Source organism: Vidua chalybeata, chromosome 6, assembly GCF_026979565.1.
Source record: "Vidua chalybeata isolate OUT-0048 chromosome 6, bVidCha1 merged haplotype, whole genome shotgun sequence".
Taxonomy (NCBI): domain Eukaryota; kingdom Metazoa; phylum Chordata; class Aves; order Passeriformes; family Viduidae; genus Vidua; species Vidua chalybeata.
Window position 1 is genome coordinate 23022053 of NC_071535.1, and position 26333 is coordinate 23048385.

At 41.2% G+C, this 26333-nt stretch overlaps 3 protein-coding genes across 4 annotated transcripts; 2 read left to right on the forward strand and 1 right to left on the reverse strand.

Moving 5' to 3' along the window:
- Positions 1–558: 558 nt before the first annotated feature.
- On the reverse strand, positions 559–4006 carry ZC2HC1C (zinc finger C2HC-type containing 1C). Of its 2 annotated transcripts, none has more exons than XM_053946904.1 (3): positions 3844–4006; positions 2110–3361; positions 559–1434 (listed from the first exon to the last, which is right to left on the reverse strand). In XM_053946904.1, the coding sequence occupies exons 2-3, from the start codon at positions 3340–3342 to the stop codon at positions 1168–1170; spliced, it is 1500 nt and encodes a 499-aa protein (XP_053802879.1). In that variant the 5' UTR covers positions 3343–3361; positions 3844–4006; the 3' UTR covers positions 559–1167. The 2 variants fall into 2 exon arrangements, with proteins under 2 accessions (XP_053802879.1, XP_053802877.1); XM_053946902.1 differs by having other exon boundaries at positions 2110–3349; positions 3844–4005.
- Positions 4007–4166: 160 nt separating this feature from the next.
- ACYP1 (acylphosphatase 1) lies at positions 4167–5558 on the forward strand. The gene is given in 3 exon segments (XM_053946906.1): positions 4167–4390; positions 4393–4511; positions 4908–5558. Coding segments are annotated over 3 exon segments (453 nt in total). The 5' UTR covers positions 4167–4272; the 3' UTR covers positions 5124–5558.
- On the forward strand, positions 5308–26220 carry MLH3 (mutL homolog 3). Its single transcript, XM_053945022.1, has 14 exons — positions 5308–5359; positions 5664–5894; positions 6733–7055; positions 7157–7262; positions 14256–14326; positions 15297–15401; positions 17386–17458; positions 18099–18170; positions 19139–19247; positions 22349–22508; positions 23163–23186; positions 23387–23468; positions 24759–24910; positions 25647–26220. The coding sequence occupies exons 1-14, from the start codon at positions 5308–5310 to the stop codon at positions 25734–25736; spliced, it is 1650 nt and encodes a 549-aa protein (XP_053800997.1). The 3' UTR covers positions 25737–26220.
- The last annotated feature ends 113 nt before the right edge of the window (positions 26221–26333 follow it).

Sequence of the window (26333 nt, forward strand, 5' to 3'; positions counted from 1 at the left end):
AGTGGTCCTGAATTTTTTAACTAGTGTGTTCAAATCACTTGTACCTTTCATTAATTCCCTTTCCTACCTCTTGCTATCCTGTTTTTTAAAACCCTGAAGTTAAAGCATTGGTCTTGTTTCTCTGATCAGTTTGGATACAGTAAATTATTTTCCCTTCTTTAGAGTCTGCTTTTTCTCTCAGGTTTGTACACACATTGTTTGCTGGCACAGTGCAGCAATGATCCTTTCTGGGACCCTAATGCTTTTCCAGGGTGTGCCAAGGAACTGAGATTTCTGCTCATGTATCTATAGGACAGAAGGTCTCCAACCTCTTTCAGGAGTCAGGTTCACTTATTGAAGGCTGGAGTATTTATTCATATTCAGTTTCTGACTATTCCAGCTTAATCTAGTTGCTGTACATCTTTCCCTAGGTTCCCATTAGCCACTGCTATTGCTACTGGAGGACTTGCAAAAGGAGCTTCTGGAGCTTTTTCATTCCTTGTTTGCTTGTTGCAACTTTCTCATACAAAGTTGTCATTCTTACTGTGAGAACACAGACCACTCTGTGACCATTTAAAATAACTTTTACACAAGAGAACTAGTTTAATATATTTAATAATCAGAATCTAGAAAAATAACATCTTGAGAAGAAAACAAAAGAAGGGATATGTTTTTGTCATAATTCCCTCCCATTGCAGCAACCAAGATGAAATAAGCAGATGACTTAAGAAAGGGTGAAAGCTTTGCTTTTAGAGGTTCCTAGCAACTTGGCCTGCAGGAAAACTCCATTTCTAAAAATATTAAATCTGATTGTGATGGTTGTTCTGTTGCCTCAAGGGCCTGGCTGATTCAGAGTTACATTGTTCTATGCGCATGAATTGACATAAGGATTCAAACAGTAAGTACCTCCTATTGCTAGCTTTTCTAACCCCTGGAATTTCTGATGCTGAACTTCATGTGCTGAGGAAAGGGGCATCTTTTGTGGGGCAACCTAGGGTGTAGGTCAAAGTATACGAGTTCTGGTTTTCAGCTTATTCATCCTGAGCTGTTCACTTGCTGTACATAGAAGCTTGCAGCCAGTGTTGAGACTACAGAAAACAGAAATGGAAATTGTGTTTCCAAAACCTGGGAATCTGGCAAAAACCAGGCAGGGAATCATGGCAGCAGATACAGTTGGGCTCTGCCTCATCAGCGTCTCCTCTGTGGTGGAGGTGGGGGCCTATTCCTTATGTTTTTGCATTTGGGAATATGCCTCTCAGCTACTCGGGGAGCAAACTTGCGTCCACAGTAGGTGCAGGCAACATAGTCTTGATTTTCCATGGGAGGCAATGGGGGCAGGCCAGACACCTTCCTCCCCTTAGTGAGGATTTGCTCCACCTGGCGGGCCTGTGACATGATGTGGATGAGAGCCTCATGCTTCTGTTTCCAGTTGTTCTTTCTGGGTGGTGTTTTACTCTGTGGAAGGGAAAGTCAGTCAGGGCAACTGGGACCACCATCAGCCTCCATTCTCAAACTTACACTCAGAGCCCAACCCATGTCACCTGTCCCTGTGCATTCCCTGTTAATGTAAAACCCAGCCTGAGAAGCTGAGTCCCACAAAGGGAATCAGAAAGACCAGCACAAAGGAGGATATAAAGGAAATACGGATGGAAACATCAGTATTTAGAAAGAGCTTGAGGATAACCAGAAAAGCAAGCAGTAGGGCCAAGGAACTAAAGAGGGTTGCTACATCTGCTTTGCAGGAACAGAGCTGCATGTTTCCACTGCCTTCATTTTAACAGACTGTGCTATTTGGATTTTCAGTCAGCTCCCTGCAGCCCCTGATGTCACAGAGCTTTACTGAAGCAGAACCAGTCTGCATCCTAACTACAGCAAGGAAGTGAGCTTCCTCCAGTAATGTGTCAACACCCTTGACACATTATAAAGCTGAGTCAGGACTCCTGCCTCCATCTATGAGATTTTAAATTGATCTATATATCCATTTGGCAAGAACCTTTCAGAGGCAATAGATGTATTGTATCCCTTAGCCCCATGTACATGGGAAGGTGCTTGCATCTCAGTCAGCGGTTGAAGTGGAAGGAGTGTGAACACTGGATGTGGATCCAGGGAGGCAAAGGAACTGCACATTACCTGAGGACTCCTTGAGCTCTTCTGCTGCTGATACTGTTCCAGTTCTGTTCCCCTAGCTCTGGCCTTGCTAGAGTCAAACACCTTCCTCTTGGAGTCTTGGTTCTTGCCACAGATAGTCATGTGTTTCTCAAGCCTTGCGCAGAGAAACGTGCGTTTGCAGAAGCTGCACTGTCCAAACCCCTCTTGCTCCACAGCACTGGTGGCCTGCATGTGTAGCATCTCTGCAGATGGGTGGTCATCAGAATCTGGGTCTGAGAGGGCAGGGAGAGAAAGGCTCTGTTTTGGGACCAGTTTTGAACAAGAAGCTAAATGCTCCATGGGTATGTTGTCTTTTATTTCGCTGTTGTTTGCTTTGTTGTATTTTGCAGCCACCTGCCACTCCTTGAGTTTCCCCACACCCAGCTCTTGGGGTTGGAGAGGTGTGCCAGACTTGGGGATAGTGTCCTCTGCAGACTGTGCCCCACTGAAGATCCCAACACCTGGCGTGTCTGCAGCTCTGAAAATTTTCTCTTCAGGGTGCATTGTGGCCTTTTGCTCATGGGTTCTCTCCGCTTCACTTTCTTTTCTCTCCTCTACCTTGATAAGCTCCTTCTCTCTTTGAATCCTCCTAAGTGTCTCCTCTGTCCTCTTTAGTTTCTCCCCTAGAAGAGCCTTTTTCTTTTGAATTGCCTCTTCTAGGTTCATTCTATCTGCCTCTAGCTTTAGGATGTAGGCCAGCTCTCTCCTGTATGGATGGGGAGCTGATGGTTCAGACTCTCCTGTCCAAGGGCAGGGCACTGCAGCTAACTGAGATCTCCCTGCTGGAACCACCTCTTTGCTTATTGAGCTTGATCTACTGTTTGGAGCTTCCTGCATGTGTGGGGAACTTTCAGTGTTGAGCAGTGGAGCTCTTGCACTCTTGTGGTGAGAAATTGGTTGCAGAGGATATGCACGGTCCACTCCTTCTTTATGTCTGCCTAACGATTTAGCTGACAGAGTACAGGCCTGGCTGATGAGATACTTGCTCTCTAGTCCACCTGACCAGAAGCCTCCATGCCTGGGCCTGTCCTGAGTGCTTTCTGCAGATGTAGGATAGGAATATCTTTGGTTCTTTTGTGCATAGAGATCTTTTAAACTTTCCTCTTTGTCAAGTATGAATCCATGCTGAAAGTTGTCCTTCTGGTATTTCAGCTGGGAACCAGGAGAAAACTTAGTAGGTGCCACCACAGGAACCACCGGTGGAAAAAAATCCATTCAGTGCCTGAGAAAGAGCCTGAGGTTAGAAGCAAAGCCATTACAAACAATTTTATCCAAAACTGGACAAATCTTCTCCTAACAGTTTATGCATGGACATTGCAGACAGAAGTTATAATAAGTATTAGTAAAGGTTTTGTAACTTTTCTGCTTTCTATACATCTTTACATTCCTTCCATCTAGGGAGTTTCCATGCTGCCTTTTCTAGTCCCAACCGTTTATGCAGCCAGAAATAAGACACACTTTTATTTCTCTTTCTGTCTGAGCCCTGCCTTACCATGGTAGCAGCAGAAATATACGGCAATGACAGAAGAATTGTTATAGCCCCCACACGGTTTCCCAGAACGTGTCCCTTCAGTTCTGGCAATGTGATTCACCACTCTGTCACACACATCTGACATGCAAGAGTCCGACCAAGCTCGGCACAATCTTCCTGTGGCTCGTTCCACCTCATCCCCCGAGGTGTGTCGGGTGCTCCCGCCGCGGGGCGAGCGGGGTTACCTGCGGGGCTGCGCCCGGCGCTCCGCCGGCCTCCCTCCTCGGCAAGCTGCGTCGCCACACGCTGCGCTTATGGCCCGAGAGACCCGACCCCTCCTGCCGCTGCCGCTGCCCGCGGCTCCCGGGGCCCCGGCGCGGAGCTGCGTCCTCTCGCTGCCGGCGGCTGTTGCCGGGAGACCGGCGCCGCTCCGGCCGGCGCGCGCCCCTGGATCGCTCCCGGCCGCGCGGCCGTTCCACCCCGGCACGAGCGCGGCGCCCGTGGGCGGTCCTGGTGCGTTATTCATGAGGCGGTCCTGGTGCATTATTCATGAGGCGGTCCTGGTGCGTTATTCATGAGGCGGTCCTGGTGCGTTATTCATGAGGCGGTGCTGGTGCATTATTCACGAGGCGGTGCTGGTGCATTATTCATGAGGCGGACCTGGTGCATTATTCATGAGGCGGCGAATGAGAGACCGGCCCGATGCCGCTACGGCTCTTCATTGGCCGCGAGAGGGAGGCCACGCCCCCGGCGGCCTCCGCGCGGCGCAGGCGCAGCGGGGCGCGCGGCTGCAGCAGCAGCGGAAGCGGGAGGAGGTGGCGGTGCCGCCATGGCGGACGGCGAGGGCTTGGTGTCCGTGGACTACGAGGTGTACGGCAAGGTGCAAGGCGTGTTCTTCCGCAAGTACACCCAGGTGCGTGCCGCGGTCCCCGGGGCGGGCTGCCCTGCCTGCCGGCGTGCGCCGCGCCCGCTGTCAGCCCACTGCGGGCGCCTTGGAGGGGCCGAGCCGCGGCCAAGGGCTGAGCTCCGGCTGCTGCTGAAGGGGCTTGGCTGGCATCGCGGTGCTGCTGGCTGCCCGGCCGGGTTATGTAAGCATGACTAAAGAGTGAGTTTCAGCCCAAGTTTTTCGCGTGAAAGAATATATTGAGTAGTCGAGTAAATCCTCTGCTGCTTTCCTGTTGCCTGAGAGACAGGAACTTCCTTGGAAGTCTGTGTCTTGCCAGCAAAACTGGCTCCTGTATGCGAATGTTGTTCTATTGCTCTCTTACAGTTTGGATTAACCTCATTTTGCTCTGCTTTGTCTTCTCAGGGAGAGGCTAAGAGACTGGGGCTTGTTGGCTGGGTCCAAAATACCAGCCATGGCACTGTTCAAGGGCAAATCCAGGGTCCGACTGCCAGGGTGCGGGAGCTGCAAGAATGGCTCAGGAAGATAGGAAGTCCCCAGTCCCGTATCAGCCGAGCAGAGTTCAGCAATGAGAAGAAGATCGAGGCGCTGGAGCACAAGGAATTCCAGATTTTGAAGTAACTTGGTCCAGGAAGAAGCAGTCTGGAGCATGAGCTGCCCTCACGGAGCATTGCCCCTCTTCCTCAGTCATTCAGTCAGCCAATGTTCAGCTCTAGAGAACTTTATTTTATTAAATTTCTAATTTATTGTTTTGTTCGTTTGATGCTCAGCTTTTCACAGAATTCCAGTGGGTAGAGGAAGAGCTATGTTGTCTCTCTTAAAGGGGCTGTTCAGGGCCAGAACCTCTGTTTACAAGTGTACGTGGTTTCGGGAGTTGTATATGAGATAAATCTGAAGTTTTTAGAGTGTGGTGCTCATGTGAAGGAAATCACAGGCTCAATGCCACTAGAAAACATCGCTAAAAACATTACTTCTGTGTACTAAATGCCTCAGAAAAAAATTTATTTTATCCCAGAACTTCATATTTTATGTAGAATAAAATTGCTTGGATTTCGCCTCCTGTGTGGAATGGATGTCGGATGGAGGGTCTGAGTGGATGACGGCTCTCGGAGCGGGATCTTGTTGCCAAAGCTGCCCCTCTCCCTCCCCGCTCCCGCGCAGTGCCGCTGTGCGGGAATGGCCGGGAGAAGCCGCGCTTCCCGCGGCCAGGCCGAGCTCCCGCCCTTCCCGGCCTCTTTGGGCCCAGTCCCCTGGGAACTACAACTCCCGGCGTGCTCTTAGCCGGGCGCCGCCCGCTCGCGGCTGCGCACGCGCTGTCGCCCCGCGCGAGGAGCCCGGTGGGCCGGCCCCGTCGGTCTCGCGCCGCGGCCGTTGCGGGGCCGCCCCGGTCCGGTGGGTGCTGAGGGGGCGAGGGCGGGACGCGGGAGCGGGGCCCGGGGCGGCCGGGAAGAGGAAGCAGAGGGCGCTCCGGCTGTGAGGGGAGGGCACGAACAGCGTGTGGTGGCGAGCTGAGCCGCGGGTCCGCGCTGCCCTCCTCAGCCCCCGGGGCTAGGGAGCCTCGGGAGACCTATCACAGCGGCGGCACCGGATCCCCAGGCACGGCTAGCAGGCCCCTTGAATGCCACTAGGAAACCAGTAGGCGCCAAGGACTTGAAAACAGTGGGTTCTCTTTCGCATAAACAGCTTGCTCTTTGTGCCTGACACCCATTGCCAAGCCTGCTTTACTCCTTTCCTGGATAAGTAGCAGCCGATACTGTTTGACCAGGAGTGTCAATTTTTGTGGAGACGTAGAGGTGGAAACAGGAGAAAAGCCGCTTTCTGCCCAGTTCTTGGTGATATTTACTCTAGAATTCTGATGAAAATTGCAGTAGAAACCTTTTTCTTGCAGGTCCATTGAGTTTTGCCTCATACGGTAGGAGTGTGATTTGGATATGCTAAGTTTGAGAGCCCAGCATTTTGTTAGTAAGGAGCTTAGGCTCAGGCTCTGGCCAGCTACCTTGTAGGCACTAACAATGTATAGTCAGAGCATGAGCATGAAAGTAATCACAGAAAAAGCCTCTGAATGCCAAAAAAACTAAGAAAAGTGTATTTATGAGGGTGAAAGAATAAATCAAAATATTTTCAGGTCTTTAATTTGTATTTATTTAAGTTTTTTTCCCTTGTCTCTCTGTGTTTGAAGGAACATGGAGCAGTAAGCTCCCTGCAGTTTCTTGTGTTTCTCATCTACCAGATTTTGACATGATCAAACGTTTGGTGGAAGATGTGCAAGCCAGGTTGCGTTCTGGAGTCACTGTCAACTCGCTCGGACACTGTGTTGAGGAGCTTGTCCTCAATAGCATCGATGCCAAAGCAACATGTGTAGCTGTCAGGGTGGATTTGGAAGCTTTTAAGATCCAGGTGGTGGACAATGGCTCTGGGATGGGGAAGGAGGACCTAAAGGCTGTTGGAAAGCGCTACTTCACCAGCAAGTGCAGCTCAGTGAGAGACTTGGAGAACCTGACTTTCTATGGCTTCAGAGGAGAGGCTTTGGCAAGTATAGCCAACATGGCCAGTGTAGTGGAAATCTCATCTAAGACCAGCAGGACAGCAAAAACATTTATGAAGCTGTTTCACAATGGGCAAGCACTGGAAGTATGTGAAGCTGAATTGAACAGACCAAGCGGTGGAACTACAGTGACTGTGTGCAATCTGTTCCATCAGTTACCAGTGAGGAGAAAGTGTATGGATCCTGTGCTGGAAATGGAGAGAGTGAGACAGAAGGTAGAGGCTGTTTCGCTAATGCATCCTTCTGTTTCCCTTTCTTTAAGAAACGATGTTTCTTGTTCTATGGTGCTTCAGCTCCCTAAGACAAGAGATGTATACTCTCGGTTTTGTCAAATTTATGGACTGGGCAGATCTCAGAAGTTGCGAGAAATAAATCACAGGTCTGGGGGATTTGAGATAAGTGGTTTTATCAGTACTGAGGGACATTACAATAAGAATATGCAGTTCTTGTATGTGAATAGGAGGCTTGTTTTAAAGACAAGGCTACATAAACTGATTGATTTTTTATTAAGAAAAGAAAGTGTAATTTGCAAGGCAAAGAGTGTCCCTGCAAGCCGACAGGCTAATTCAAGTCCTGGTCGCCATCGCTGTGGGCCAGAGTTGTATGGGATCTTTATTCTCAATGTAACCTGTGCATACAGTGACTATGATGTGTGCCTGGAACCTGCAAAGACTCTGATTGAGTTCCAGAACTGGGATGTTCTTCTAACTTGCATAGAGGAAGGAGTGAAAATATTTTTGAAACGAGAGCATTTATATATTGAACCATGTAGTGAGGACATCAGAGAATTTAATGAACATAATGCCTTTTGTTTGCATAATGCTCCACTTCTGAAGCCGTCAATTCTTGACGAGAAGAGCATCCAGGAAAGTTTTAAGAAAGCATGTAATGAAATTGTGGATTCTTATGAAATATGTAGCTTGCAATCAAAAAATGTCAAGAGGAAATCCATTACTGGGAAAAAAAGTTCAAGTCTTATACAGTCAAGTAAAAATATACAGGAAACTAAAAATGCCCCAGTTCAGAACACTGCTGAATCATCTGAACCATGTAGAAACAATAAAGCAGAGATTCCATTGCCAAGCAAAGATGACACAGTTTCTGATTTAATTAAATCAAATACCTCAGAACAGAAGCCAAAATACACTGACAGTTCCCAAAAAGTATCTGATATCTGTCTGAAACCTTCAGAACATCTTTGTTCCTCTTTCAGTGGAGGGGCCAGATCAGAAATAAGAGAAATAGATGGTTGTGGTGACCTAGGGGATTGTGCAGAGAATAATATAAAAGATGTGGGCAGCCAGCAAGGTCAAGTAATGCAGGAAAGCAATAAGGTTCTTGTCTTAAATAAGGATGTTATTCAATCACTGCTTGAGAGAGAAGACTCCACTGAAACAGCAGTGGGACCTGAAACTGTCTCTGGAAGTTCATTAATGAGACTGCGTAATGCAAGAAGAAACAAGGGGACAGCTGAAGTGATAGATGATGCCAGAAGAGGGGTTGTTAGTTCAATACCATTAAAGTTGTGCCTTACAGACCTCATAAAAAGTGTTATGCAAAATGAGCCCCCACATGACTGTGAACAAACAGAAACAAATCTTGCATTAAACACACCGTGCAGGCCTGGCCCTGCCAGTGCCAAGGATATTTTTGACCACAAAACAAATGTTGTGATTCAGTCTTCAAATGCTAAGGGTATTTCCAGTAATACTAATAAAGAATATACAGCTTCTCTTACCAGAGAAGTATGCATGACTGATGGTAATGAGAACAAACCTGTGTCACATCAGCTGAGGGAGGAGATAGCTGTGCCTACTGCTACCAATAAAAGATGTTATGAAACTTCGAACAATATGGAATTGCCACTGGCAACTTCTTCAGGTATTCCTCGCAAGAAGATTGTTATCAAAAACACTAGAAAACAGATAGCTGTGCCAAGATCGCAGCCCTCTAAGAAACTGAGCTTGTCCACACAGCTGGGATCATTAGAAAAGTTCAGGAGGTATTATGGGAGAGTTAAGTCTACGCTACCAACACCCACGTCAAAGCAAAATGAATGTGGTCTTGCAATTCTTAATTCAGAAACTAACCATGATTTTTCAAAGAATGGGAATGGCAATCATGATAACTTTGGCAGTTGTGAAACTCTACCTGCAGAAGATACATATTCTAATAATAGTAACCAAGGTTTTGGTTCCTTAGAAAAGACTTTATTTTGCAGTGGAGAAATGTCACAGGACAAACGGGCCCTTTGTCAAAGTCCTTTGACATTGTCTGATTACTCTGTGGTTAGTAACAAAGCTACAAATTGTAAAAGATCTCCAGGATCATTATCATCCAAACTGTCCAGAATCAAAACTGATCACAAAGAAGTAGGACAACTTGGTGAACAGTTCCAAACAGACTCAAATAGAAAAGATGACCATTCTTTTGATCATGAATCCTCAAATAATGATTTTTTGTATAATGTTTGTCAAACATATAAATCCTCAGTGGAAAAAATGAGGGAGTGTAAGTCCAGCATTTTTAAGGAGGCTGTGTGCTCGCAATCAGATGGTGTCATAGCAGAGTCTGTGAAGAGTCCTATCAGCTCATCACCACTCAGCAGTATAGAAGGAGAGTACACAGTCTCTTCGGTTTTATCATTACCTGCTAAAAATGATTGTACTAACATCATTTGTAAAGATAAAAGTACGTTAGGTGAATCCTCAGAACAAAATATGAAAGATACTGAGGTTCCACGTGTGACCTTACAAAGGAACTTGGAATTCTCTGCTGACAACACAAGAACAGACAATCCCAGGAATGAGTTGTGTTCTGTCTGGCTGCAAGATTTTGATGCTTTATCGGGTAAGACAGTATACATCAATAAAGCAACGGGACTCAGCACCTACGGCACTCCTCCTAGTGAAGGATTTCAAACTGCCTGCATTCAAGATATAACAACAATGGCTGTGAATGTTGTTTCAGAGAATGGTAAGAGGGGTGGTTGTTGTAAAAATGGGAGGAAAACTCTTCTAGGTGCATGAAATAATCTTGCTGGCAGCACCTGAGAGCTTTTACTGAATTAGTCACTACCTTATAGGTAATAGCTGCCTGGAAAACAAGAAAGTGTTGGGAACTACGGAGACAGTGAAACATTAACAGTAAAGACATTAAAAGATAATTTTTAATGAAATGGTAAAAAGAAATTTTGTCAGCATCATGACAATTAACAGCTGCCTAGTTTTCACTGGGCATCATGACATTCTCTGTGATAACAGTTACATGTAATTGTTGTCACATATAAAATGAGAAACATATTTCAAAGTAAGTGTACCAGAAAAGTACTGTGTTTTTTATCATTTTGTCCTAAACAGTTATGTTTCTAAGAATGTGTTGTTAAAGAGAGCCTTATATTAAAATGACCTTTTTTCAAACTGCATACAAAATTTAAAGCAACCCTTGAAAGATGAATAAAAAATCTAACTTCACTGAGAATGTGTAGTCTCCTGACCATGGATTTTAGAAGGCAGGCGGTTTTTTCACACTTTGTAGCAGATGTTGTACAGCATTATTGCTGTTTTGAGGTGGACCTTCTCTACTAGTGAAAGAACCCTGCATTGTATTATTTTTTTAGGGTCATGGTGTTCATGAGTCTTCACTGATCTGTCTGTTGGGTTTTGACTTTCTGTATCTTCCTAATCTAGGTTGTCTGTCTAGTACTGTCTTTGATAATTTTCCCTTCAATGGATCCATCTGTGTTCTTGCTGTTGTTCATTCTGTCTATAGGCAGATTTTATGAGTTAAGATGTAGCCATTCTTGGTGTAGACTTTATTCTCTACTGCATAATTTGTTTTGAAAAAGTAGTTTGGACTTCTTTCTAGTTACAATGTAAAAAATTTGTCTAATCAATTGTCATGGCCTTTGGTTTGTTCCATTTTTGTCTGTTACTTCCTTGTTTGTCACCAGCCACAGAAACACTGGTGCAGTAGGTGTTTCAGTTGTTGAGTTCTTCCCCTTTATGTATAATAATTGATGCCAAAAGCTTTTAATATCTATTGTGTTCCATTGCAGAAAATTTGATGCAAGTTTTTATTAATCAAAACTACTTGCAAGTGCAAATATACACTCCTTGACTAACATTTTAGTTTCTGTGGTATACCAATTTTGTTGCCCACAGTACTCTTTAGTAACCAGCCAAAGCCCTGAGATGCAGACCTTGACCTCCTATCCAAAATGCTAGATAGTGCATTCATGTTTATAGAGATAATACCTCATGTACCCTTATGCTTTCAGATGATGTAGAGTCAGTAGGTTTAGAAGACATATATCTTTTTACCTCCCATGGCACTGTTCTTAGCCTTAGCATTGGTGTTACTCTCTGTTGTATCAGTGGTGCCAGTCTTTCTAAACTCTGTCAGTTCTTTGGGGGGATGTCTGATTTTATTATTTTCTTAGGTTAAGAGCTGCACCTCCCAAATCTTCACAAGGTGTTTGAACTGTGGCTAGATCCTATAGGTCTTAGGTTTTCAAAGTTCAGCAAACATGTTCTTTCATATGTTTTTGAACCAAAGGATGTTTGTTCCTTTCAGCCATAGGAATAAACATAACTGTGTCCTAACACAGCATTCACATCTCTTAATATTGAGCACTGTTTCAGACTGCTGTTAATACCCAGGAGCGGAATAATTTCCTCACTTGTATGCTTTCATTTTGCTTTTTAGAGTAGTGTCAGTAACTCCATGATGTTGACTTAGAATTTTATAGCCCCTAAGAATAGCATCTCATACACAATTCTAGGGAAGTTACACTGCTTAGCAATAGGTGGAAGTAGGTAAGAATAATCCATATCCTCTTTTTCATGACAGCAGTCACTGTCTGCCATCTTTTCCAGCCACAAGCCACATGCTTAACAGAGGTGTTAGATTTTGTAGGCCAGACCCAGGCATCTTCATACTGATTAAACTGATTGCTACAGGAAAATTCATCAAACTTAATTCCACCATTGGATGCCTTCTTGAACAATGCATTTGTAGTAGGAAACTATCCTAGCTCAACCTGATCTTTGTTGTTATGCCAGCTATAATGACATTATGCTATGTCATTACACTGGTATATGTTCATAATCTATCTGAGGCAAGTGAAAATGAATGCTCAAGTATGGTAATTGAATGCTCAAGTATGGTAATTGTATGGAGGTTGCCTGCATGAAGTATATACATTATTATCCTCAGCACCTTTTCTGATGCTATTGTCAGAAGAATCATATTAATAGTATCTCTGCCAAGTCTGAAGTCTCACCAGCTTTGGAGCAAGTAAATCCTAACTTTCTGAACAATATATATCTTGAATAAGGATTTTTCCTTCAAGAAAAAACAGGGAGATGACTCTTTGTCTATTACATGTATAAAATACTGGACCTGTGTTGTTACAGATGATAGATTCTTCCATGAACTTGAGAGATATTGTCTTTTCATGACAATAGCTATAAAAGTTCTGCCAGAGTCTGAATGAGGCAGCATTCTTCAATTTGCCACAGTTTAGCAGGAACTACATCAGGCCATTTTGTCCTATCCTCTGGGTTTTGTGACAATGGGATGCTGAGTTACTCTCCAGTGCTGGGCTGCCAGTTTGGATTCTTGAAAGGATTCTCAGTCCCCAGGGTCACTAGTCCTCACGAGAATGGAGCCAACAGTCAGGAGTCTATGGGCTGGCCTAAGATTTTATAGAGCCTTTTCACACTGAGCTTATCAGCACACAGCTGGTTTTCTTTGGCATTGTCACTCTGCCTCTTTTCCTGAATGCACACCCTTAATTTCTTGGTAGAAAGGAACTTTATTAATTCCTTATTATTTCACAAAGAATGAAAGACTGAATTGTACCAAAGGAAGGGTGAAATATTTACCAACGTGCTGGAAATCTGAGCCACTTTTCTTAATTCTCTTGATAACAATACAAGTTTGTAATATTAAATCATTTCTGGGTGGGTGGGAACATATTGTTGGACTAACTCTGTTACTTCATGTGGGCTCATTGACTTGTAGCTTTCAGTTTTACAAATTCCTGATAACTGTATTAAGTATTGATAGGAGTGGTGATGGACTGACAGTTTTGCTGCTCCTTAACGGGGAATTCAACAATGTTTTGCTCTCTGATAGATTTCTCTGTGAGTCCTTTCTCTTTGGGGAAAACACTTCTGGTTGCACTAATTCTGGAAATAATTATTATAAGTTTAAGGCAGCAGCCAATTTTTAAATACAGTCCTGCAGAAACCATGGTAATATTTTTACATTTCCCGAGGCATGTATATCTGATAATTCTCAGCTTTTCACATATGTGTTGTTATTGCTCAACATTAGGTTGCAAAATCTGTGTGATACTCAAAATTTTACAGGGTTAAGCACATGCTCTTTTGTAAGAATATAATAAATGTATAGCTTTTAGTAATTTTGCATGCTGCTTTTTCGTTTAGGGTTTCAGTTCAGATGCCATCCTTTTAGAAGTGAGATTGTGCTTCCCTTCCTTCCTAGACCTCAAAAAGAGAAGACTCAGGCAAGCCAGAATCTGAGAGGTAGGGCCAGCTTTCCAGGACACAGTGTTCTGTGGTAAAAACAAATCAAAGAATTCTCCCAGATGTCCCAACAGGAACCCAGAATTACTCAAGGTCTGTTAACAATGGGACTGAGTGAGTCATCTCAGATCTAGAACTGGAAAAAAAAATTTGGGTTGAAGACAGGTTAAAGAATACTTATTTACAGGATGAAATACCCAGTTCTTTGTTGAATTATGTCATGAGTTTAAAGAATAATTACCTACTCCCTTCTTTGTACTCATTCCAGCCTTGGAATGTGAAAAATAGATTCAATCCTCAGACTTTTTTTTTTTTTTTCAGTGGAAAGGATGAAATAATCTTTTTGGTATGTAACTTTGTCCAGAGGGAGTGGGTAGCTAAAGAGGTCTTTCTTTCCCTACCATTCCTCCACCCCTTTTCCAGGCCTATTGAATTGTGCTGCAGCATTTTCAGAAGTCAGAAAGATGTGCATTGCCCTTCCTAGTTAAAGCAGACAGTAAAGAAGCCTAGTGCCATGTTCCATTATTTATTTATACACTCTCCCCTTTTTATGAAAGAAAAAAGAAATAACACTTGTGTGAGGTTGAGGTCCCCAGTGAACATTCTATTGACAGATGGTGGTAGTTCTTGTATTATCTGTGTTTTCATTCCTAGATGCTGAAGGGGAGTCTCTCCAGTCATTGCTTTTGGAATGGGATAATCCTGTTTTTGTTCCCTGCCCAGAGGTAAGTATTACCTTGTATCTCATGCTGAAATTGGAATAATTTTAGATTTTTTTATATTTTGCAAATATAATGATTGTTGCATGTAAGTTATCCAGGGATATATTACACTATGGACCTGGAAGTTTTGGTTTTTATAGACTGTTTAGATGCAAGTCATTTTTGTGGATTTATTCAAAGAGAGGCAGGTATCAGGCTAATCTTTCATTTTACATAATTCCAAAACCAAAGCATTGTAAACTGTCTTTCCCTCTATGGAGATAGTCATCTCAAAATTAAAAGTTATCGAATGGCAAAATTGTGTCTGTCTATAGAGATAAAATAACACATTTGAACAGGTTTTGAACAGGTTTGAACAGGTTTGAACAGGTCTTTAAAGTGTATTTTAGCATAGCTGTTTTAAAAGGCTGGCAGGATTACAGCATGTGAGAAGGAAACAATGTTAGAGCTTTTAGAAAAACTTCCTTTGCTGTCATGAGGTAGCATTATCTTTAATCCTCATGCTGTGTGTGTGTAAACATATGTATGTAACTGTTTCCACCTGCAAACAATAGGCATGGAGCTGCAAACCACCTGCTGGTAAGTTTCTGGAAGGGAACACTTCTGTTCGGTCCTTGCAGTGACGTGTGCTCTGACTCATTGCGGGGTAATACATTCTTTGTAATGCCATCCCCTCAGAGCTCACGTAGGTGGATAAATAACTTCAGCTTTTGATAGGTACTTGGAATCAGCCGGACTCATTGAAATTAGCAGCTAATAGCCAGATGGGAAAGATACATGGGGACAGAAGCAGAGGAATTGCCAGATGATTTTTTTAGTTGGTGTTATTCTTGTGTAGAAAGCTTGGTTTGTGAAACGCAGAGTTATTTCCGGTTTTTGTTAAAACTGGTTCACTTGAAGTATTTGCTGTGTGTTTGGGGGTTTTTTGCCATATCATTGAGCCTTTCCTTGATGCGGAATCCTGTTTTTACAGATTGCAGTTGATGTGACCAGTGGTCAGGCTGACAGTCTGGCTGTGAAAATTCACAATATCTTGTATCCTTATCGTTTCACCAAAGACATGGTCCATTCAATGCAGGTACAATATAATCTATTATTAGCTTTCATCCCTGAAATCCTACTCAGCAGATGGGATTTGCTGATGATGTTTCTACCTGGTAGGAAAGAAATATCCAGGAAAACAGTTAATATTCCTAATTTTCACAAGCACTAATAGAATTATAGGTCATGTGTGACATGCCATATCTTAGTATCATCTCATGGTTAGTCAGCTATCTGCAAATGACTCTAAAATTACTTGACTAGTACGATTAGATCAAAATCAAGAGATAACCCTCTTACTGCTGCTTAGAAACATTATTAACTAAATGATAGTTCAAAGTACAGTTTTTATATTTGTTGTTTATAATTTTCTTAGTTCATATTTCTTTTTAATCTGTGTCCTGTCTCTTCCTTTTTTATTTACCTTAGAAATGGAATTCCTTAGCAGAGTGATTTCAAAATCAAATCCAAGATTTAATGGAAAAACTTGAAAATTCACCCTAAGATTTATGTCTGCACTTAAAAGTGATTTTTAAAAGTGGCATAATAACATCACATTTTATTATTTCCGTGTTTTTTTAATCAAATGTTTTGATTGTTAGCTTAAAAGCTAATGTAAATATAATTCTTCAACTTATATGTGTGATGGTTTGCTTGAGTAGAAGTGCCAGAGTGGATTCTCTCTCTCTCTTGCATCCCAGTGACAAAAGGCTTACAGGTCCAGCTGGCACTACTCTTATGCAGTCAGGTTGCTGACTTTGAGATTGCAGGTTCTGACTGTGGGAGGCATTGTAATGTTCATCTCCAGGGTGGACAAGGATTCAAATGATTCCCTTACTTATGTTGTGAGTGCATGAATAATAGGAGTAAATGAAGTTACTGTAGTGAAGAGGTTATGTTTCACAAAGACAAGAGAAGAAAGAGGGAGAATGGAAGGTAGCATTTGTCTGTTTTCTCATAATAAGAACTGTTCTTTAAAACTAACTGAATGTTTCTGTGATTACCTGTGTCATGTTTTCCTTTCTATGTTTTTAAGAAGGCAAAACTAGAGGAAATTACTACTTCCTATCTCTGAAAAACCTAAATACTGCCTTCAGTACCCTATAGCAATTTTGAGAATCTCTCTACAAAAGATTAAAAGCAGAAAATGTTGCATCATGCAACAGGAAAAGAATAAAAAGAATCATTAGTCTTGTATCCCTGCAAAGAAATAGAGTCATCTATTAATTTTTACCTACCAGGTGAACAATGCACATGTTGTGAAACAGAGAATTCAGGGTGAGCTGTCTATGCGACATTGTGAGAAATTCCTCCATAACACCATATCTATATATTAGAAATCTAACAATAAGATACTGAAAGCATTGTGCACCTCATCTCAGTATTGTGTGTTACTCTGGTTGATTTCTGGTGCTTGAGGGGAAAGCAGAATCAAGTCACAGAGGCAAATTCTAAATCAAAAAATGAAGGGAAAAATTGCTTCCTTTCTTCTGCAGATGATTAGCAGGTTAAAAGAAGTTGTTTATATTCTCTTCTGGTGATATCAACAGATCAATTACTCAGAGTCACTGTGCACAGCTTTCATTCCCAACTCAAGGAGGTTTCTACATGACCATTTCACCTTAGAACAGTTAGTACTCATGCCCTTATTACTATCTTTGGAAAAGTTTATCCAGAATGTTTTTTTTATATTTTGAAACTTTCTCTTAGATCCAGACTAAACTGTTTCATGACCATTTAATGGTCATTTGACCTTCTGCCAGTATTATCTTTTAGCTTAAATAATGTCTGCCTTTTCCATATTTAGTTCCCATATTTAGTATTGATAAAGAATAACTATATAGCTTCTCAGTCTAGTTTTGCTAAGCCTTTTGGGTTAGGAAAGATGTGGCTTCCAGTCCTCTAGTCGTCATACTAGCTATTTGTTGGTCTTGATCCATTTTGATTGTTGTTTCTTTTGTTTGTCTTCATTTTAAAAATAACTGTACTGCTCTATAATGAGTTTTATGAGTATCTTACAGGTTCTTCAGCAAGTGGACAATAAATTTATCGCTTGTTTAATTAACACTAGGAATGGAATGGAAAAAAAGGCAGGTAAGACTGGTTAATAGCATGAAGTTGAAGTGGCTGTCAAGTGGACTGCAGAGGGAGCACTGTCTTATTTGTAATCTTGCCTTGGGATGATATTGTTAGTAGAGGAAAACCTTAGTCTTTGCTTGAAATTTCTTGGATCTTCTTTATCTTTATTTTGGACATTGCTGAGTGTTCCTACTGCCTTCAGATTAATGTTATAAAAATAGATAGTACTCAAATTGCTAATATCTTTCAGGCTTTGTTCGCAGTGTCTGGACATATTCATTGTTGAAGCTTTCTGAAGCTGTACAAAAAAGGCATTCAAAATCAGTAGTTTTTGTATCATTTTAAAGCACTGTGTCAAACAGAACAGTTTATAGGTGATCTCTGCTCTCATTCTGAAGTTAGATGAAGATGTCAATAGACAAGAGTTTGTGACTCAATTTAATTACCTAATTTAAGCACCATTTCGGACCACTGAATTTCTGTTCTGTAGTAACTTTATGTTCTGCCAACACAGCCTCCTCCTCACTTTGTTTCTGTGAAACAAGCTGTTACTTATCTTCTAAATGTGGCCTCTGGGAAGTGGTTATTCTTCCTGACTCCTGCAGTTGTCTGGTACAAAGTTGCCTATTTCTCATCTGTTGTGGTACATTTTTAGATGGAAACCTCTTGATTTTGGTGGACCAACATGCAGCTCATGAACGGATCCGCTTGGAGCAGCTGATTGCAGGTGAGGATTCAGGTGGTCTAAGAAACAAAGATAATCAGTGCACAGAAAAGTACAAATGAGCTCTCTGGGATGTACAGAACTGATAGGATATCCATTTCACATCTTCATCCTGATCATAGAAGAGTGCAGACATTCAGTATCTGTAGCAATCCTAATACTGGCAGCTGAAAATTCTTACAGCCTTTCCAAAAATAAAAGATATACTCCCTACCCACAGAACTATTGAACTAAAATAGTCCTGACATAATGAAAGAGCAGGAAGACTGATAGGAAGAACAATGAAGAGGAAATAAAGCAACATCAATAAGTTTGTGTGGTTATACTGTGAAGAATAAGACATGGGATGCCGAGTAAAGAGCCTAGTTCATTTGGTTCCTTTTTAGCTGAATACTGTGCTTAAAGCCTAAAATTTCCACAGTCTAACTGTTTGCAAAGGGATAATAGTCTTCTGTGTAAACTCATTAGCCATTGGTTTCAGTGTTAAAAAGCACAATAGCCATCCATCAAGTACTTAAAAATCATTGACCTTCTCTTACATCAACAAACACTGTGCAGTTCCTGCCGAGTGTTCCAGGAACTCTGCTCCTTTTGGTCAGGTACTGAAAGAAGGTAAAGACTGAAGGGAGAAGTGCTTAATGAGTAGTATTTTAACTCAATTTATGTCTGACTTTTCTGTGGAAAAATAGTTCTCTCTGAGTTGAACCAAATATATCAGTAGGTTGTTTTGCTATTTAGGGTGACTTTTTTTTGGAACTGGTGGGAAAAAACAAAGTGGCATTAACCAACCCTTCCCCAGAGACTGGATGTCTGGCTTGTGACATTCCCAGTCCTCCACAAGTTTCAAGAGAAGGCATTCTGTGGTCATTTTTTAATCCAAGCAGGGGATTACGTGCCAAACCAGAGGGTCATTAAGGGTAATGCCTCCGTAAATATTTTAAGAGGGATACTTCTAAATGCTTCATTCACAGATTCCTATGAGAAGGAAGCTGCAGCATGTGGCAAGAAGAAAATACTGTCATCCTCCATCTCTCCCCCTTTGGAGATTGAAATTACTGCAGAGCAAAGAAGATTTCTACGGTTAGTAGAAATTGAGAGACAAATAGCTCTCAATTTTGGGGGATGGCTCTGTTGACCAGGAAGACCTCTATATATTGCCAGGTTACCATGAAACTCAGGAGGAAAACTGTTGATTCCTTCCTGAGCAGAGCCCAGTTGGCTCTGTCTGTACTGAGGGAAACAGATACGCTTCTTAGGCACGTTGTTACAACATCTCAAGACAAAACCCCGGGGTGTGCCATTCCTGTGCCTTTGCAATGTGCTCTGATTTCCCTGGGAAAGTAAACCTTCATGTGTGGGCCAGAAGACTGCCAAAGCAGCTTCCAACAGTTCCTCCTGTCTGGGCCTCAGGACCTGGGAGTGCACAAAGGAGTGCAGTGCCCAGACTGTTGACCTAGGTACTGACTTTACAGGCACTTTTTGAGAAGAGGAGGATGGGGTATGGAAAGTCTGTATTGTGAATCCTTCAAAAACACATTCCTTTTTCCTAGGTGACTGCCAAGAGTAACTAATGAACACTGTTTCCCAAATGTTTCAGAATGGTGACCTAGCTACAATTAAGATATTTAACTTTTGTACTTCGAGAGTCTATATACAGATTTATTTATTGTTGGACTATTGCAGACCTATTGGACACTCATCCTTCCTTTTTCCCCAAATCCCTGTCACCTGCCACATGCATTCGTGAGTTTTTTTCAGTGCATTGTTCTGAATTTTCAGATGAAGTTCTGTCAGTATTACCTCATTACTGTTCTTTTTTTTTCTTTTTCTGATTCCTGTGGCAAGCTCAACAGCAGCTGATTCAGTCCTTATTAAGATTGTTGCCTGTTACAGGGATACACTTGCTTAGTGTTGTTCATATTTCAGTAATAATTGGATATCTTTGTTGTTCCCACCTCTCAATGATGTTGTTGCTAACATTATAATTTTTGTAATGCCTCTTGTTCAACTTCATTTTTGCACTCATCTGTGAATGTCTTTCATTTCTAATAGATCTACTTTCAAGAATGGATTGCTAAAATTGAATACAATATACCGAGTGAGAGAATCTCATTGATTTGTACAGTAGCTTTGCAGCTGTGCCCATATTTTTTTTTTATTATATCCACACTTGATATTTGGTCTGCTTTTTTGGCTACTGCTATTTGCATGAGCTGCTTGTCTGTGGATGGTCAAGGCAAAGAAACAGAGCAGTGGGGGGTTATTTTTTGAATTTGTGTTGCTTATCTAGAAGCCAGCCAAAAGTAGAAATAGATCAAATTACTTCTGATAATTTGTATTTAAGAGGAATAAATTCAATTTTTCTCCCATTTTTCATTCATCCTACTGATTTCATTCTTCATTTTTCTACTTGTTTTAAATTCTGATTGAATTCAACTTTGTCTCTAGTCTCAGCTGACCAAAATAATTTTGTGCTTTCTACAGTTTTGCTTGCTTGACCATGCCTCTTTTTTTCCACATCATTAATAAAGGATACAGATCAGAACTCGTGTTGAACGCTGACCATCTGTTGCCAGCATACCTTGCTTCCGTAGTCTCTAAATCATAATAGATGTTGCTTCTCTATCCATGACAACCTTTTGCATTTCCTTTTTTATCTGCTTTTAAGTGGTGGCATTGAAGGCTTTTTGAAAGAGCTAATACATTCTGAGAGCTACTTTTTTCATCAGGTAAATCACAAACATTCTACAAAACTGAGTAAGGAAGTAAATCAAAAAGGCATGTGTTTCTTCCAAGGACACTGGTTGAATATTCAGCACAGAGCGATGCCAGTTGTGATTTTCAGCAAGAAGCTTACTGGTGCTGGCGTACTAGTACTTTTATGGTGTGACTTAATTTTTCAGTCTGTATTAGCAGTTCATCCCTTTGCAATTGCTCTGTGAGACTATCATTACTAAAAAGTTATGAATGAAAAGTATTAAGTGAAAATGTAAATTATATTGTTATTGTTACTGTCAGAATGTGACCGTATTCTGTGGTAAAGTTTGGTGTAATAAAATAACTTGTCTAAAAGACCTTTCACTTCAGCCATGCTTGCAATTTAATTGTTCAGCTGGGCCTTTGGTTCACCTGCAGCTTTGGTTCTGTTATTTATCTACTAGGCATTGTAATAATGCATTGTTCTGTTGACTCTCTTGAACTTCCTTATTTTTTCTTTTAATAATAATTAAAAAAAAATAGAAAAGCCCAGTTGACTTCAATAGCTGCTTGGATTTTGTCATTTCATTCACAATGGACTTTTTGTCTTTCTTTCTGTATAGCCTGCTGAAGGCTATACATATCTTCTTTTTTTTGAGTAGAATTTCACATGCCATGTTCATATGGAGACTAATAATTGTTTCCATATGAGAGACAATTATTTCTCAGTATTGATTTAGGTAAGTTTAGATTTGCTTCTTTCTATTCTTTTGTTCAAAGAATTTCTTTTCTAGGACTAACCTTTACCACCTTTGTTTTAAGTGAATACTCCCTGAATTAATGAAGTATATATTGCTATAGTTGTTTTCATTTTGAAGATAAGCTCTCATCTGTCTGTGAAGTCTCATTTTTGTGTGTATTTTTCCATCCACAAGCTGACATATGTCATAATTAACTAAAGGTTGTTCTTTCCTGTGTTCTCTTTGCTTAACAGGATATAAAGTTCATTAAACCATCATAAATTTCTAAAATATTTTTTTCAATTTTAAGTATTCGCTAATACATGTTAATCGAAATCACAGTTTTTTTAGATTAGACTTAAGGTAGTCTTAATGCTGTGTAATTTCAATATTTGGAATGTTTGTATGTTGAACAAGACATCTTGTGCATCTTCAGAAAAGGCAGATTTATAGATTGAGAAATAAGGCCTCTCTTCACATAATACAGGAACTCTTAGATCTTGTAGTTGTGGAACATAAAAAATGCATCGTTGATTGGAGTGAAAAAACATGTCTGAATGTAAGCTGAAAGGGCAAAATTACTTGGAATCTCATGAGGCATGGATTTTGAGATGGGAAACTGTTACAGGAAGTGGTATGAGGAAACCATATATGTGGCCTACAGAAATATTTACATGTGCTGTGGAGTTATAGATACAGTGGTTGATGTCTTATTTCTGTTGTTTTTTTTTTTTTTTCCCTCAGATGCTGCTACAAAAATTTGGAGGACTTGGGTCTTGAATTATCATTTCCTGAGACAAACAACTCCTTGATTCTTGTGAGGAAGGTGCCAATGTGTTTTATAGAAAGAGAAGCCAACGAATTACGACGGAAAAGACAACCTATCACTAAAAGTATTGTGGAGGTCAGCTGTGGATATGGGTGAAGTTATGATAGTAGGTCTTGTTCTGTGTTCATGGCCCAGGGTATTGCAGGATCTCTGTTATGAAGGAGACAATGAAGTCCCCTGGCAAATGTGAATGCCATCCTTTTTAGTAGCTGAATAGTCCCCAAACTGAAATCACTGAACTATAACTGAAATTATAGAAGATTGTTTCAGACTTGGACTAGTGGAGAAACTAAGAAAAACTGTATATAGCAAATATATTTTAACAGTTTACTGCACATGGATGATTAAATGGACAGTAAATGCTTGAAGGAACAGGAAAATTATTAAATGAAGGAACAGTAAAATGAGTAAGTCCTGACAAATAAGGTTTATTCATCAGCAATATTAAAGTTGCTTCCATCAAATCTCTACATGGTCAGTGGGGCTTTCTAAAAACCACTCTTTCAGATGTTCTGCAGTTTGAGGGAGAAATTTCTGAAGTGATTACTTGCAGTGGGAGGTCAGGACTTCCACCTAGATCTTCCACACTGTGGTCAGTGTACTATGAACAGTATCACATTTTCTTATTCTGGCAGTCACACAGTAAATGATACACAGATGGGAACAAAGTAGGGTAGGGGGATGGAAGGGAAAAATAGCAACTGATGACATTACCTTTTCTCTTTCTAGGAGCTTATTCAAGAACAAGTTGAGGTGAGTTGCTGTCTACTTCTGGAGTTGACTATAACATCCAAAGCTTACTGCGTGAATCAAAGGGAGTGTGTTGAGCTTCAAATGAGAGAGTGGACTAAATAATCCCCTAGCTTATCCTCATTTTTAGTTTCCTTTGTGTTATGGTTCTTTTTTCTCATATTAAATGGAAAGTAACGTGATGTTCCCTTTACTGCTTTTAGCTATTGCAGACCACAAGAGGAGGAGCACGAGGGACACTGCCTCTGACGTTTCTGAAGGTGTTAGCTTCCCAGGCCTGTCATGGTAGGGAAACTACTTTTCTTTCATTCCTTCTCCTTTTGGCTTTTTTTTTTTCCCAAACCTTTCTCTCTACACATCATCCTCCCTAGGGCAGTGTTTGGATATGTTTGCAGCTATTGTATAACTTTTGTATAACTATTGTATAACTATTTCTTAGGGTTGAGGAGGTAATGCTCACAGGCAGCACTAAGGGATAAGCAATACTCCCCCAATTTAGTAATGTATGGGCCTAACATTCTTCCCAGCCTTCATGTGAAACATACAGCTCAGAGATGCATTCTTCTGTGTGTGCTCTCAACAATTCAAATAACAGCTCTATGATGGGCCAAGGGGGAAGGTGCTAGAATCTGCTTGAAAGCATGCAGGAAAGAACATTTAGCAATTCTTTCCAAATTTTTAATTTCAAGTATCCCAAGTGGTAGTTTAAGTGTGCCTGCAATATTTTGAGTACTTTCGGAGGGAGTGTGGTAAAAATTTACATCTTCTCAGGGAACTGTTGCTTTCTAGCACCCAGCAGTGAGCAAGCCTTCTTGGTGTTGACTGCAGTATCTCCAGCCTCTTGTTGCAATTCCTGTGCCTTATACAGTATCAACAAGATCACACTGAAAGGGAAAATGTGAACCAGAAATATCTGTTTTCTCCACAGTGTCTCAATTTTCAATTGGCAGTCAATAGGTTTTGGGTTTTTGTGTCTAAAAAAGTCTCAAGGCTGAAAGCATATTGCAGATGGTCTTGTGCATCTGTAAAGGCTAAAGTTTGCAAACATCTCTGGAATAACTCCCTAATATTCTGCTTGAATTTCCTCTGGACACCTTTAAGTGCTCACTTGTGAGAATGGACTCAGTGGCAGGGCTAGCACTTGGTTTCAGAAGTGATACCCGTCCGTGGCAGTCACAGAGAGCCACTAAAGCCTGTGAAACTGTTAGTAACTGTTGTTTTGGTTTAATACTTCTTGATTTGTGAACTGTTTCCAACTTCAGCTGTAACATACAGAGAAAAAAGCCCATTTGCCTCTTGCAACGTTACCTGAAATGCCAAAATGTAATAATCTTACCGTCCATCAGACTTGGACTACGTTAAAGTTTAAGCTGTGGAAAGTTGATCCCCTTATACAGCAGACTCTTTAACTGAACTGTGCCCCAAGTCTGCCACACTGCAGCCTTTGGGTTGCCTTTGCAGCCTCTCAGCTAATCTTTGGGAGATGCCCCCAAAGTTTTCACTAAAAACCACAGCTGTAGAAGGAAGTGGAGTCCTTTTTGGCAGCAGGGGCAAAAATGCGTCTCTCTTTTTCAGGAGCTATTAAGTTTAATGAGCATTTAACTTTGGAGGAGAGCTGCAGGCTTATTGAAGCTTTGTCATCTTGCAAGCTACCCTTCCAGTGTGCTCATGGAAGACCTTCAATGCTGCCTCTTGCAGACATAGACCATCTACAGCAGGAAAAACAGGTACTGTGTGGGACACACCTCTGGTGATCTGTGTTCTGGGTTATCAGAGGCACATCATTTGTGTGTGTTAGAACTAAGATCGTCCAGTTTGGAACTGTCATCACTGGCCTTATATTACTTGACTTGTTACATATTGTTATCAATAAAATAAAACTTTAGGACAAAAGCCATCTGTCCTGTAAACACTTTAGCAAGGATCTTCCCATATATTATTTGAATAGTCACACTGACTTGAATAGTGTCCCTAAGGTTAAGCATACAGCTAAAGTGGTTGCAGTTTTGAAGTGTAAAATTTGGAAAACATGGAAATTCTGAAATTCTGCTAGTGGCAAAGATGCTAATTAAACAAATGCTTACTTTCCCAAAGTTTAAGATGCTATAAAATGGGGATAAAGCACAGGAATAGCAACATTTATTAAAAAACGATAGAATGGTTTGGGTTGAAAGGGACCTTGAAGATCATCTAGTTGCTATGACTACAAACACCTTCCACTAGACAAAGTTACATTTAAATTATATTTAAATCAGGTTACATTTAAATTTAAAACAAAATCATTACTCCTCCCTTTTGCTATTACTGTGCTTTATTGTTATTAAATTGGATTCTGTTGAAAGTCAGGTGGGACTTTGAATTAGATATTAACTTAGGAATGACTGTATTAGGGCAAAGAGTATGGAAACACTAAAACTTATTTACTCAATTTTGACTTGTGCTTCTTAATTTTTCTCCTTCCAGCCTAAACCAAATTTGACTAGACTGAGGAAGATGGCACGAGCATGGCAGCTATTTGGAAAAAAAAAACAAACCTATTTTAAAAAAAGTTAAAGCTGTAAACTGCAGCTGCTAGAAGCATTGGTATGATCCATGATCCTGTTGTTAGACTACAGTACCCTGTGTGGAGCCAAGTTCTGAGGCAGCACAGTCACCAAAGCTCTCCTCCTACTACTGACCAAAGAAGCAGAGACCAGCTAGGAGAACATGGCAGGGGGAGCCCACCCTTGGAGCCTGGAGAAGCATCTTCAGCATTAAGGAATAGCACTGTAAGTCTAGGCCCTATGTCAGTGCTGGACTGTTGGGTGCAAGGAGTTGCAGCCACTTGCAGTTACTAAAGCAAAGCACTTCTTTTCTGCAAGGACAGCATAGTTCTGCATAATACAGAGGGGAATTTTAATTAGTGTATTTTAGAGTACTTTGAAAAGTGGAAGGTATTTCTTAATAAAGTTCACACTAAACTCACTCCTTGGGCTCATGGCAGTGGTTGGAATGAGGATTGACCAGCTTCATAATATATAGTATATAACTTTCTCCAGCTCCTTGCAGTTTGTGTTCTTGAGTGAGAGATTTCTAAATCCCCACCTAGCCCTACAGAAATAACTAAATATCCATTTTGAAGACAACTGCTGATGGATTCCTACTCCTATC